Here is a 14237-nt window from a genome sequence, read left to right on the forward strand (position 1 = left end):
ATACTATGAATCATAAGCAGTGCTGAATTTATTTCCATACCTGAAAATCTTCTCCACATGTATTATATATTGTCCACACATATATTTGTCATCTGTAAATATTGTTAATTCCAAAGACGTGAGGAGAAAGGCCGCCAACCCAAATTCATGAGAGCAAACATTTTGATTCATGTGTACAGGTTACCTTCCACTGAGGCAGGGTTCAAGAGGTCAGCATTGGACATGGGCAAGATGAGGGTTTTTATAGCTCAGGGGAAGGGCGTTTCCCAAGTGGGGGATTTGGCAGGCAAATGGGCAGGGTTACAGAAGCAGAACATAGCAAGCTGGTCATAACAACCTCTGGTGAAACAAAGACACATTTGCAAGGCGGTCATAACAAGGTAGGTGGCCATAAAAAGGTGGCTCTAACAAGGTAGTCATAACAACTTTCTTGAAACAAAGGCATGGTTGCTATTTCCTGGAACAGGCAGTATAGAACCGTTTATAGTTAAGTTTATATTTGGGGCAGAGCCCAATCCTTGAGGAGCAGAAGTTTACTCATAAACAAGAATGAACCTAGTTTGTCTTTACTACAATACTGCTTTCAAGCCTAAGATGGAGGCAGGGCTGGTTTATCAGTATGTGTTTGTGTATATGTATGCGTATGAGTGTTTTCATCCTCCAAACTGATCATAGAACATTGGTACAGAGTGCTTGTTTCCCTGTGCCTTCACTGACATTGAATACTATCGTGTCTTAATCTTTGACAGGTAAAAATCATATCTGATATTTTTAATCACAGTTTTCCGATAGCTGTTCATGGCTGACATTTTGTTTATGCCCCTATGAATTAACATTTCTTCAAAAACTTCTATTGGTATCAAAATTATGGGACTTAATGAAACTCAGCTGAACCTTGCTTGGAAACTGCCTGGCTAACTTCCATGTCCTCACCGACATGTTATCCTGCTTCATGACAGTTTGAATCAGCTTTAACAATGGAGTAACATTCTTCTCATTGCAGAAGCACCGTCTCTACCTCTGTCTGCACGCTTCTTTGTGGTACTTTCGTCGCAACTCGTTCCTCCCATTTTAATGGGGATAATTTTCTATAACCATAGTTATCTGACCTGGAAAAATACTCGAGAAAAGATGAACTGATAAATTTACCATAATCTTATGTTACAGAAAGGTCTTGGTGTCCGCTCTAAAGGGCTAAATATAACCACACCGACTCTCTTCAACCAAATTGTCACTTCTTATAATTGTGCTGTAATTCATGCTCGGAAGCGGAATGAGAAATGATGGACCTTGGACCCAGGCTTCTGGATCAAGTAGCACCATGTCCTTGAAGTTAGCTCCATCCTGAGATGTACTCTATACTGACTGGGGCTCACTGCAGCCACCAAAAAAAAGCATTTAGCATTTCATCTCTAACTGATCGTATATCTATACCGTCTCATAATTAAGTGCGTGTGCCTAGGTCCCTATTTTGTGGCATTTTAGAGTCTGAGATAATAGATAGATGTTCTTAGTTCACTCAGCACATGTAAATGATGGAATGGACTTACGGATCTGTGATGCTCAAATAGGAATAGGCAGGAAAAACCTGTTAAATTTTTGACCTGTGAACAAGCTTACCCCCAGTCTCTTCTTACCCTCACTGACCCCTACAGCCCTCATTGTTCGACCCCTTGCTCATTTCTCTGTCTTTGCTTCTCCTTTGTTTTAGCATTCAACCCACTGATGGTATTAAAGATTTACAGACGAAGGAAGGAGAGCCCCATCCTGCAAGGAGCTCTTCTCTGAGGAAAACTGATCTAAAGCAAATCTGGATATTGATAGGGACTGAACTCTATTGTGCAGATGCTGCTGCTGATAGAACCCAGGAGAGAGATGTGTCTCCCCCACTGCGGGTGTCCTGCTTACACAGAGACTACCCAGAACAAAGGGCTGCAGAGTTCAGCTCAAGGCTAGGAAGAGCTAGTCTTGCTCTCTAAGTGAGGCCTTCCTGTACATGAGAAGAGCAGTGACTTCTAGGAGTTGCTCTCCCTCTGTTTCGTGATTATTTTGATATCTTGTTAGAGGCCCATGCTCTGTGTCACTGTGATTTACTGATATGATGTGTTTATCTAATGATTCTTTAGCAATAAAAAAATCGGGAGTCAGATAATGAGGGTAAGAACCTGTATTATCAGAGAAGCGACCAGTAACCTCCTATCTCATCTGTTCCTCCATCCAAAAAGACTGAGATCTCGCTAAGCCTGCCTTACTACTTTCTGTCTCTCTATCTGGCCTCAGTCCTCCAAAACTTCTATGGTTAAGTTTGGTCAGCTAGTAGCTAGCTCTGCCCTCTGATTCAAAGCAAACTCTATTGTCAGAGTGTGATCAAAATATCACGCAACGCTGATATGTGCCCCAGACAGCTGTTTTAGAATCAAGAAGCCCACTTGTCTTACCGTTCTATTGCTGGGAAGAGATTCCATGACCAAGGCAGCTTATAAAGGGAGCATTTAATGCAGGAGCTCACTGTTCTAGAGGGTTAAAATATGTAGTCATCATGGCAGGAAGCGTGAGCATGGTGCAGGCAGGCAGGCAAGTTGTGTTGGGGCACTGGAGAGAACGTGTATCAAGAGACAAAAAGAAGGGGGTTCAATGGGAATAGGTGGACTCCCAGAACCTCAGCGCCTACCACCAGCGACTCGTCTCCTCCAAGGCCTCACTTCCTAATCCTTCCCAAACAGTTTTACCAATTAGTTACCAAGCATTCAAATCTATGAGCCTATGAAGGCCATTCTCATTCAGATCTGCACACTACTTAGCTATGGATCTCCCAGTAACCTCCTGCCTATGACCTTTTCTGGTAGCATGCCATGCTCTCCTCTGGGGGGCGCTCTCTCCGACTCAGTTGTGGCCTTCTCACAGGGCCTTCCCCTGTTAGAGCAGAGACTTGCCAGGGCCTCCTTCCTAGAAGTGCTTCCCTGCCCGCTCCCCAGGCTTGCCCCTCCATGCTTACATATCACCATCACCCACCGTATCATACATACATCATACATATCAACCCACCAAGTTTATCCAGCATACATGTCAAAGAGCTCCTTTGGGTAGAAAAGTCCTCATTTCCCATCTTTCTCTCTTAGATTTATTGAAGCTACTGGCTGTTTGCTACCTGTGCAAACTTCTGCTTCTCCTGGGATCCTCTTCCCATTTTGCCCTTCTTTCGTCCTGTCCTGTCACCATTTCCAACTTGTCCTTCATGAGAGCAATGAGGTTTATATATGGTTTTCTGGTAAATTGTTAGGAAAGAGAAATCAACTGTCTTTACTAATTAATTGTTTTCTCCACAACTTTATCTTATTTTATGGTGCTACTTTTTTTTTTTTTTAGCTTTTTCTAGGATGATACAATGTGATTATTGTCTGCCATGGGTTTCAGCATTCAAATATATCCCTACCAGTTCATCGTCATTTATTTTTTTAATATTTGAGTATTGTGGGCACCTATATGTTTAATAACACTAGGAGACTCTTCTTTAACCTGCTCTTCTTCCTTGCGTTCTGTGTTCTTTCTCCCGAGCACAGCATCCCAGTCCTAACACCTTGTCCCAGGACACGTGGTCCCCTTGTAGTATGCTGAGAAGAGTCTGCAGATACCAGCTTGTCATGCCATTCTGTGTGGCATTGATCTGGAGGGAGAGCAGGAAGTCTGTAAGAAGGACATTTATTTTTAAGATTCAAGGGGAATGAATCGTGAAGGAGGAGACCTTCCATGGTACACCCATGTCTTCCAGAGCTAGCGGCCCAGTAGGGTGACATGCTTGTTTTCCCATCGCATTTCCCCTCCTTGGAAACGTGGTGGCTGAAAGTGCCATTCTGATAAATGAGTGAGCAGTCTGCATCCCAAACGCTCTCCTGTGCTGTGTCGGTTTACTGCTTGTCCAGCGAGCCCTTGCTTGAGTCTCTGTGTTGGCCTAGACCAGCTCTCTGCTTAAGAACTTTCTTCTTGGTGCTGCAGTCACAGCTCGATCGCAATTGCAATTCAACTGTGCTTCCTTTTCTGTCTCTGTAATTATTTTGTCTGTAGAAAAATGTCAGTAGTTCTGACAAATTGGATCCCGTGTTTACTGACTGCCTCGTCTTCTGAATCATAGGTTCCTGAATCAAGTCAAACAGGTTAGAAGACAGGTTCCACTGGAGTGTCACACCTACTCTTATCATTAGTGAGTGGGAATCTATCACGAACTTGCTCTGTATTAGGTAATTCATCGCTCGCTGTGTGGGTACTTTACCTAGTCTTACGTTTTCAGTGTGGAAATCTTCCAAATCTTCCCAGACGCTTTTAGTAAAAAAAATATTAAAATATATTTAGTTAATATGACTAGCATCGGGGCTGGAGAGATGACCTGGCACATAAGAGCATGGATGACTGTTGCAGAGGACCAGAATTTGATTCCCAGAACCCATGTTGTGTTTCTCTAGATCCGCAGGATCCAGTGCCCTCTTCTGGAGTTTCTGGGCACCTGCACAGATGTATGCTCATCCCACACTTAATAATGAGAATAAAATAAGAAAAAAATAATAATAAGAAGAAAAATAGTAAGAAAAAAAAACTTAACAGTAGTAACTAGTACCTGAGAGTTTGAGATATTGCCCAAAATTGAGAGCAGAGGCAGAGAAGAGGAAAGATAGAGGTTTGATTTCATCAACGTCCTCATTTAGCTGCTGCCATCTTCATAGGCAGTGCCAAGTACATGAACTTTTCTAGAAGGACCATGGAGGGTGTGAAAGTTGGGAAGTACAAACGTCAGGTCTTCAGTTCATCCAGAGCTGAATTCTCACTCTATGTATATCTCCAACTTGTGACTAAAAACTGTTCTAGGAAACTTGACCCCCCCAACTCCCCACCCCTCCTCCTTTTCTTCTGTGGATGCAAACCTAGCTCCATACGGGGTCTGTTTTCACTCATGGTCAGCTGGTCTGATACTTACTTCTTAGCCCTCAAATGTTGTCTGCTTTCAGCAGAGAGATACTCGGATTCACGATTTTTGTAGCACAATTTCAAATCCTCTCTCACCTTCTTGATTGCTCTTCTATGGCAGCTATGATATATAGTCACCCCTCTTCATCAGAAATCTCCGAAACTCTGGTTTGCCTGTAGAATGTGGGGATGGTACTCAAGCAGGAGTTTTTCCTGTGGTTGACTGTGGTATTTCCCGATGCCACGCTAGGAGCTGGGGAATGCTGCCTCTAGTATCCTTCCATCTCTTGGTAATAATGAGTTGATGAGAGAAAGTCTTAAGAATGTGATAATCTTGTAGGATCGTGAAGAATTTGGGGTTTTGTGAGCGCACCGATGCATCTGTTCACACTGGTCACTTTGGACATCATAGATGTAGTAGACACCTGGATATTGGAACTGTGTATTCAAAAAGTGTATTTAAAAATGTTTGTGTAAGTTAGGAGCTGTCCAGTTTCTGGAAATACAGAGAGCAATAAAGCATGGCCTTAACCTCGAGAAAGTCACGTGCTGTAGGGAAGGTGGCAGGAACAGTCAGAGTCCAGTGGGACTGCCATCACACTGGGTAGATCCACGTTCCAGGCCTGGTGAGCACAGAACATGCCATCGTGCCCTCAGCTCCGGGTTACAATGAGGGAAGGAAACATGCTTTTAGAGTCCTTATATCGTCAGTGCTGAGTCACTGATGGGGCTTTATACGTGTCATCTCATTTTCCTTTTTGTATGCCAACTCCCAGAGGTTGGTCCTGTTAGGGACCTATATTATAATTAGGGAAAACAGGCAGAGATTGAGTAACTTGCTTAAAGTTACGTTACGTGTTGAGTCCAGATTCAAAGACAACGTGACACCTTTCTCAGAGCCATTGTCTAGAACAGTGGTCCCCGAAAAAATGGCATTGGCAGTGTGTGCACACATTTTTGATGGGCATTTTTTATCCAGTGGAAAGAGTCCAACATTTTCCAAAGTACAGGAAATTCTCCAAAGCAAAGAATGCCCAGGCTACAGTGTCACTAGTGAGAATGGCCCAGGCACACTGTCACAGTGAGAAGTCTGCCTATGGCTTCGGAGCTACTTTACGTCTGCCTCTGAACAGTCATTTAGAGTGGTCAGTCACCTGCAGGTATCCACTGGGTCCAATTTCTAGAGATCTTGAAGGACGCCAGAGACAAATGGGGCCCAAGAGATGGCTCTGCAGTGTATAACACTTGCTGCTCTTGCAGGTTGAATTCCCAGCACATTTAGTGGCTCACAACTGTCTGTTTTCCCAGTTCCAGGGGATGTGATGCCCTCCTTTGGCCACTGCGGGATACCTGTGTGCCACGGAGCACATATAGACAAACAGGCACATACATGTACACAAATAAACATTTAAAAACTTTAACAAAATTTTTTTATAAGACTGAATATTTGCATATGAATGCCACACCTCCCACATATGGTAAATCTTCTCTAGATAATGTTCAATATAAAATAAAATATGCAAGCTGAGTAAGCAGTTGCTGTAACATATTGTTTTGGGAATGCGAGCACGCTTGTTCACTAGTCACACAGTTTTATTTACGAGGTTTGTTGTTGTTGTTATCTTGGGCTTTGTATTCTTGAGACAGGGTCTTGCTGTATAGAGCAGACTGTCCTAGAACCCAGGGGTTTGTCTCAGCCTCCGCTGAGAGCTGGGATTCCACGTGTGCACCACCACACCTGGGTATTCTTTACATATTTTCACTGTGAGTATGCTTGAAGCTGTCAGTGCAAAAGGGTGGCTGTACTTGAAAACATTCAAAAACCAACAAGGGATGGATGACCTTAGAGATGACAAAGACACTGAGCCAAAGCTCTTAGGAGTTTGGAAGATAGGTCTCTTGTCACTGAACTGCTCAAGATCTGTTTCTTCTGTGTAAAATTGGGCAGATTCTATGATTTTCTTTTATTTCTGCAAGTCGCAAAAATCTGTGGAGATCTGTGGAGATTCTAGAAGAAAGTGGCATTTTGGGTATGAATGCCCTTTTTAAGACTTAAAATCAGCCAGATAGTGGTGGCACATGCTTTTAATCTTGGTGCTTGGGAGGCAGAGGAAGGCAGATCTCTTGAGTTTCAGACTATCCTGGTCTACAGAGTGAGTTCTAGGACAGCCAGGGCTACACAGAGAAACCCTGTCTCAAAAAACCAAACCAACAAACAAACAAAAAGTATCATCAAACAAACACAATTATCATTTTGGAGTGTTGGGGTGAGAAAATATTTCTGTGGACCACAAGATTTATATATTATATATTTATATATAGAGAGATACATATTAAATTAAAAGTAAATAATTTAAATTGTAATTTCTTTATATACTTTTGAATATTTGTGGTATGAGAAGTTATTTAAATACTGTGCATTTCTTCAAAATGAAAACAATCAGATTCATCCCTTAATTATGTTCCTTTCAAATTCTAACTTGAAGGGGAAAGAATTGAAGTTAAATCATTTCCAGGTAGTATGTGTTAATGCCATAAGCGACATGAACTAGATCCATCTTTCGAGTCCATGAGGCCAAACAGGTGTGCACTGTAGTCATCCATCCATCTAGGGGGTGTAAACTCGTGAATTTTGTGTCTCTGAGGTTTTGGGTGAGTATAGTGGCTTGGCGTGTGCGTGTTTCTCCTAGACAACAGGTTGTGTCAGCTCCTGGTCATCAGGCACAATTGTGGCCTTCCCTCCGAATGTGCCAGGTCCTATGGTGACTCACCCAAGCCTTCAGGTGTGTACAGCACATACTCGTGTTCCGGCACAGCAGCTGGAGTTATTTATTTATTTTGAGGGACGGATCCATTTCACACTCTGGGATAGGGGAGCTGCGAGGATGCTCCCTGCGCCTGCTCCCGGGCAGAGTACACTAGGGGGCCGCTCTTTTCCCCCAGGAGGCCCAGCTGGGGGACTGTGCCAGAGCCGGGCCACCCTCCTTCCAGCTGGACCCTACATAAAGGTGTCAGATTCAAGTTCTCCCATAGGCTGGTCTTCTAAAAGTGCGTTCAAGTTTCTATGGTGTTGGTTTTTTGTTTTTTTTTTTTTCCTCCCAGAAGGGGAGGGCAAGAGGAGCTTTTGCTGAACAAATTCTTTTCCTTGTATGTAGACGCTAAAAGGAAGCTTCGCACTGGGCATGTTCGGATGTGAATGGGTTTGCTGATAAGCAACAGCCTCCCGGAACCATAGACTTAAAATAGTCCTCCCACCACCTCCCCCCAGGAGCTGCAAATGGTATCTGCCAAACAGATGACAAAGTACCTTGGACTGAATCACACCGAGACAGCATTTTGAGCAGAACGCAGGCTAAACTCTTGTAATTACTGTTTATAGCTGGCCAGGGCTTCTTAGGAGAGGGCAAACACAAGAGGAAATAAGTTTCCTGAACCTTTCAGATGTCTGTGCACTAATTAAAGACCAGCACGGGACGGGTAATTCTCAGACAGGCACCGAGTTGTTCCTGAGACCACAGTTCACCGCACGTTTTTCTCTGGAGGGAGCTAATAGATAATTGGGACATTCCCCCTCCCCTTCATTTTTCCTCCCATCTCCGTTTTGAACTCATGGCCTTGAACTCACAGTGAATTGAAGAAAGAAAGCGATGGATATGTCTGACCCCAATTTCTGGACTGTGCTCTCAAACTTTACTCTGCCTCATTTGAGGAGTGGGAACAGACTTCGGCGCACACAAAGGTAAAAAACGCGGGATCTTCCTCTGGAGTAGGGAAGGCTTTCTCTACCAGAGGCTGGGGGCTGCCAGGTCCTCACCGCACTTGGCATTTTGTTTGTTGGTGACAGTTTGAAAAGTTTGTACCTTCTTGGGGGAGGGGGAATGTCTCTGTTTCAGTGGTTCCTCTCCTCTGCGGGGCTTCCTGGGGTTTCGGGAGTACTCTGCTCAGAATTCTTTCACAGTGTGGATAATCAGACATTGCCTTGCAATGGGGCGCTTTGTCTCTGTCCATTTATCTACTTGTATTTTTATCATTTCATTCACCCAGACCTGGGCCTATTGGCATTCCTTACAGAGAGCCTCCTGGAGGCTCCCCTACGACAGATATTCCATCCATCGATTTATAAGATGCGAATCTGTGTTGCAGAGATAACCCAGTGATCCTATTTCTCACTGTCTGCTTTTAAAGAAGATCTGTACAACTTTAGCATTTTGACTTTTTATTGTTTTGCTGACATTTATTACTCAGATAGGGCTGGTCTTTCATTTGTACTATATATTTGACAGAATGGCTGTAGGTGGGGTAGAGTTGGCTGAGAGTCGAGATGGGATTCCCTCTGCAAGTGAAAGGGAGGTCAGAGTGTGTTTGCGGATAGCTGGAGTGAGATTATGATTTAAAGGAGGCATGTCTCATCCCATTTCCAGTAGCGTTGATGTTCTTTTAGAGGGTTACACCCCCTCCATTGTGTAAATACAGATTCTTTTTGAAAAACAAAATTTGGTTTGGGATATACATGCGAACATGCTTGAAATGGTCCAGTCAAATAAACAGGATGCCGACTATCAGATTTGGAACTTTGCAATCTCTGTGCTCTGCTCTTTAGAGAACTACAAGAAAATAGCTCTTTTGGTGGAGCAATACCTGTAGCTATGGATAGTGTTAATGCAGATGTAAAGTGCTTCCAAAAGTTAGTCATGTTTCTTTTTTAATTTTTTAGGTATTTTTTTGTAGCTTAGAGTACACACACACACACACATACATATACACATCCACAAATCATATACATGCTAATCTCTCTCTCTCTCTCTCTCTCTCTCTCTCTCTCTCCTCTGTGTGTGTGTAGTGTGTGTATGTGTGTATGAGAGAGAGAGAGTGAGAGATCTGGAAGATTTTAAGATCATATTAATGCAACTTGAACAATGCTAACATCCCTAAATCCCATTGGATTCTTCAGCTGTTTTTCTTGTTTTATGAAATACCTGGGTTCAGATAATCTCTTAGGATTGCCCCACCCTCTTACACTTTGTCCTCCATGCTCCCAAATTTTCAACATAACAAGTAAAGTCGAGGAGAAATACGGAATCTCTGTGAATGGGCCATTGTGTCTCACCATGCTAAACGCCAACGTTCTCACCTGTTCTGTTTGGTTAGAGCATTTTGTTTCCCGGGAGGGCGTCCTGACTATGCCACAATTTTGCCCTTACCTGGAGCCAGATAAAGAGGCCCTGCCATTGTACCTGTGTGTCTGGTCCTGAAAAGCAGGTGGAACCTTTCTTCCTCATCCCTGCCCACCTGTTGATGGTCCCATGGAAAGAGTCTGCTGCATGAGGAATTCTCAGGCTGGACAGACCTGTGTCTTAGGACAGTATCTGGTCTAGCCTGCTCACTCCAATTAAGTCTGATGTAACCTGGGCCAGGAGAGTTGGGGAGAGCCGTTTCCACTCTCCAAGTCATGCACCTATGTCTTCAGTTCAGGAAAACAGAAAAGATGGGTTCTCTTCTCCCTTTCTAGGAGTCTGGTATTTACAAACTGTGCCCCACAGACCACCTCAGCAGCCACCCATCTACTTACCATAAACAGGATAGCCTTGCTTTGTACTTACTGATCTAGCGTCCCTGATCCAGAATGCTTAGAAACAATGCACTTTTGATTTCAGGTATTTTTGGAGTTCGGAATATGTGCAGAGATGTCACTGGTGGAACGTCCCTAATTAGAAACAACTCTAAAACCCAAAATATAGGAATGTACTCAGTTTATGATTTTCTGGCAGTTTGGACTTTGAGTTCTCAGATGAGGGAGCATAGCTTGTCTGTAGACATGGAAGGTTGAAAGGGCAGAGACCCTCCTGTGGTGTGTGTGGCTGCGCAGGTCAGCTGTGACTTTCCCCAAGCATGTGGGAAATGTGTGCATATCCTGTGGCTTTCCCTTTCTGGGATGTCTCTTAATGGATCTAGATCCTGATTTTTCCAAGTCTCTCTCTCTCTACCTGGGAAGTCTGTCCTTTCCAAAGGATCTCTTTATTCCTAAGTGTGCTGTCTTTTCTACTGGCCTACTGTCCTGTCTGCACACTAGCTGACTTGTGTGATAGATGGTACTTTTTCTGGTTCACATCAAACTTTGTTGTTACCTGTTAGGAAATACCAACTTCTAGGAGTGAAATCTAGCTCTATGCCTGTCAGTGAGCATCATAGAACTCATTGGGATAGGAAGGACGTACCACTTAAATAGAAGCTCGGATGCTTCTTCATTCACACCTTAAAAACCTGAGCTATGGCAGATGCTGTTACCATGCAGGCCATGGGTTTGCTTCGTCACAGTTGTCCTGCTGGTCCAGCATGGCATGACCTTGTTCATTTCTCCATTCACACCAACTCAGCGTCCTGCCTGGCCTGAAATTCCCGGAGTTCCAGGGGAAAGGGGCTCACAGATTGACTTTCACACATAGATATTTAGGATGGCACCGAAATCCTTGTACACCAAACGTAGTACAGCCACAGGAGGCATGGGTTGTCTGAGTATATGCAGACTAAAGACCAGAGTCCTTTGGAAATGGTTCCTGTGTAGCTGTCTGACCATACACCTTCCTTCTTTCCTCCACTTCCTCAAACCATCTCAGTACCACTGCTCTGTGCATGAGAGACACAGATCTGAACTTCATAGACAGGCTCTTCCCAGCTTCTCTGCTCAGAATGGAGTAAATGCTGAATGCGACTTTAACTTCATTTTTCTGTAGATATGCCTGCCATCCATTGGGAGTATCTTACAATGGAAAGGAGCTGCGGGCATCCGCATCAGCACCTGTTAGAGTGCATTTCTTTTCCCATTGGATTAAAAACTTGGCGAAGAGGAGGTCAAGTGTCCTGCAGCCATGTCTCCTCTGGATCACATGTTTCTGGGTTTCTGGGTTGGTCTTTGCTTGTCCTGAAATGCCCTAGAGGGCCTGGAGACACTTGATTTTTAACTTTCTTTCTTTCTTTCTTTCTTTCTTTCTTTCTTTCTTTCTTTCTTTCTTTCCTTCCTTCCTTCCTTCCTCCCTCCCTCCCTCCCTCCCTCCCTCCCTCCCTCCCTCCCTCCCTCCCTCCCTCCCTCCCTCCCTCCCTCCTTCCTTCCTTCCTTCCTTCCTTCCTTCCTTCCTTTCTTCTTTCCTTCCTTTCTCCCACTCCTCTATTTCTCTCTCTCTCTCTGTGTCTCTTTCTCTCTGTTTTTCTCTCTCTCACTTGTTATTGTTTTTGCATTTTTCTTTTTTGAGTCAGGGTTTCTCTGTGTAACAGTTCTGACTGTCCTAGAACTCCCTTTGTAGACCAGGCTGGCCTTGAACTCATGGAGATTCACCTGTCTCTGCCTCCCAAGTGCTGGGATTAAAGGTCTGTGCCACCACTGGCGATTTTTAACTGTCAGTTTCTCTAAATTTGGCATGTTGTCATTGGCTTAGGTGTTTTTCTCCAAACCCTAATGACAGTCCCTCCCCGGCCAAATCAAGAAAACCTTTCTCCAGACCAACACACAGTCTAGTTCACTCTAAATCACGTCAAGCAAATCTTCCAAATGTATTTTCTGAGGATTCCAACTTGTAAGAACCAAGGAATAAAAGAAGTTTTCTTTCTATTGTTTTGTTTTTCCCTATTTTCTAAGTTTGCATTACTTAGGGTTGTTCTGAGCAGCAGGCCTGTGCAAGGATTTTTTAACTGTCAAAATTGTCAAAATAGATTGAATCTTTGTGAACACTGCCCCTTCGCTTCAGGAACATCTTTAGGATGTGGGGTTTTTCTGTTTGTTTTGGTTGAGCATATATGAGAAAGATGGAAAATGGACTTTCGTTCTGCCCTGACATCCACCGTAGCGTCCATGGTAAACTTGCACTCACCTCTCTGGTTGGAAGTCCAGGTGAGTCGACAGGTGTTGAGCATCTACTGCATACCTGGGTGTGTGGCTCAAAGCCGAGAGTTCAGCGCATGCTTTCTGTGAAACATGCAAAGAACTTCCTTAGAAACCAAGGCACAGTAAGTCTCAGACACACTGGGACAAACACGAGACTTGGATCCAGGGAGCCAGGAGAGGAAGTTCTGAAAGATAAACTGATATTTCGCAGCTAGGATAGTGCCCTCTCAGAGTGGGCAGTAATGCTGTTAACAAAGGCTTAGTGACTGTGGCAATGCAGAAATCCCAGGAAAACTCATAGCTGAGTCTTGTTGGAGCAGAAAGAACCAGAACGTGAATGGTCGTTGCCGAAGCTACACTGAAAAGGCAAGGCTGAGGAGGGTGGATCTGAACTTAGTACACTTGAGTTTAACCCTGGACCCCGTGGTGCTGGGCAAGTGCACTCTCCTGAACTTGAGTTACTCCATCTTTGAAAAAGGGAGAAGTAACTTCCTTATTGGGTTATGTGTGCGAGTGGCATTACTGTTTCCTTCCATCCCTAGCAGGGTCTGCTCTGCTGCCCTCTCATCTCCCCTCAGCTCCAGCTTGGCTAATGAGCCTTTCATTTTCCTAATGCAATTACTGGTGAATGAAAACTCCAAGTAAATCTTAGCTGTTGACATCACCACTGTCATGCCAGCCCGGGGATGAGTAGTCAGTGATGTGGCCGAGGAGAGCTGAGGGAGTGTATAATCCAGTGGAGGAAGGGGAATGTCTGGTGATTCTGCAGAGCTCTGGTCAGTAAGCCGCTGTGTTTGCCCTGCTGAAACATTTTTTTCTAAGTTTAAAACAAAGAGAAGTGAAAGATACGATGGGAGTCTGTGAGCCATTGGCTCTGAGGGGGCAAATGAGGATTCCATGATGGCTCTGGCAAGTGTTTCTGGCTTGAGGGCCATGTGGATGGCAGTCTGGAACCACCAAACCTGTCACGGTGGGGGATGGGAGAAGAGAGGGGAACCTATACTTAGGGTTTCTCCTTCTATCCCGTGGACAGTGGAAAACACATTTGGGGGATTTTGATTGTGTTCTAAGGACCACAGAGAATTTGTTCCTGCCTTCAGTTCCAGCTGAGGCAAGGGGTGCATTAGTGGGTAAGACAGGCACTGTGCCTCACCCTTACCAGTAAACAGATAGCTAAAAAAGCCATTGCCAAATTGAGGTCAGTGTTTCGACAGCTGTAAGCAAGAACTTAGAGAGAGAGAGAGAGTAACCTTGTGGGCGTGGAGTGGGGGCTGCTTTAAACACTTTGGCCAGGGAAGGTCTTTTGGAAAGGTAATGTTTACAGGGAGATGGAAGGCTGTGGGGAACATCTAGGGGCAACTGTCTGGGAACATCAAAGGCTCTGAAGCAGGACGAAATGAAAGTC

At 44.3% G+C, this 14237-nt stretch overlaps 1 protein-coding gene across 11 annotated transcripts in view; it reads left to right on the plus strand.

The window, feature by feature from the left end:
- Window positions 1-14237, plus strand: part of Mast4 (microtubule associated serine/threonine kinase family member 4) — a 593745-nt gene that overhangs the window by 422856 nt on the left and 156652 nt on the right. For 2 of the 11 annotated variants that reach the window (XM_057790145.1, XM_057790150.1), the window contains exon 1: window positions 8604-8695. The exons of the other annotated variants lie outside the window; for them this stretch is intronic. In XM_057790145.1, coding sequence (XP_057646128.1) covers window positions 8604-8695 — 92 coding nt within the window. Of the gene's footprint in view, window positions 1-8603; window positions 8696-14237 lie in introns of those variants that run through there. 11 annotated transcript variants of the gene reach the window in all.

The sequence above is a fragment of the Chionomys nivalis genome, chromosome 15 (assembly GCF_950005125.1).
Source record: "Chionomys nivalis chromosome 15, mChiNiv1.1, whole genome shotgun sequence".
Classification (NCBI taxonomy): Eukaryota; Metazoa; Chordata; class Mammalia; order Rodentia; family Cricetidae; genus Chionomys; species Chionomys nivalis.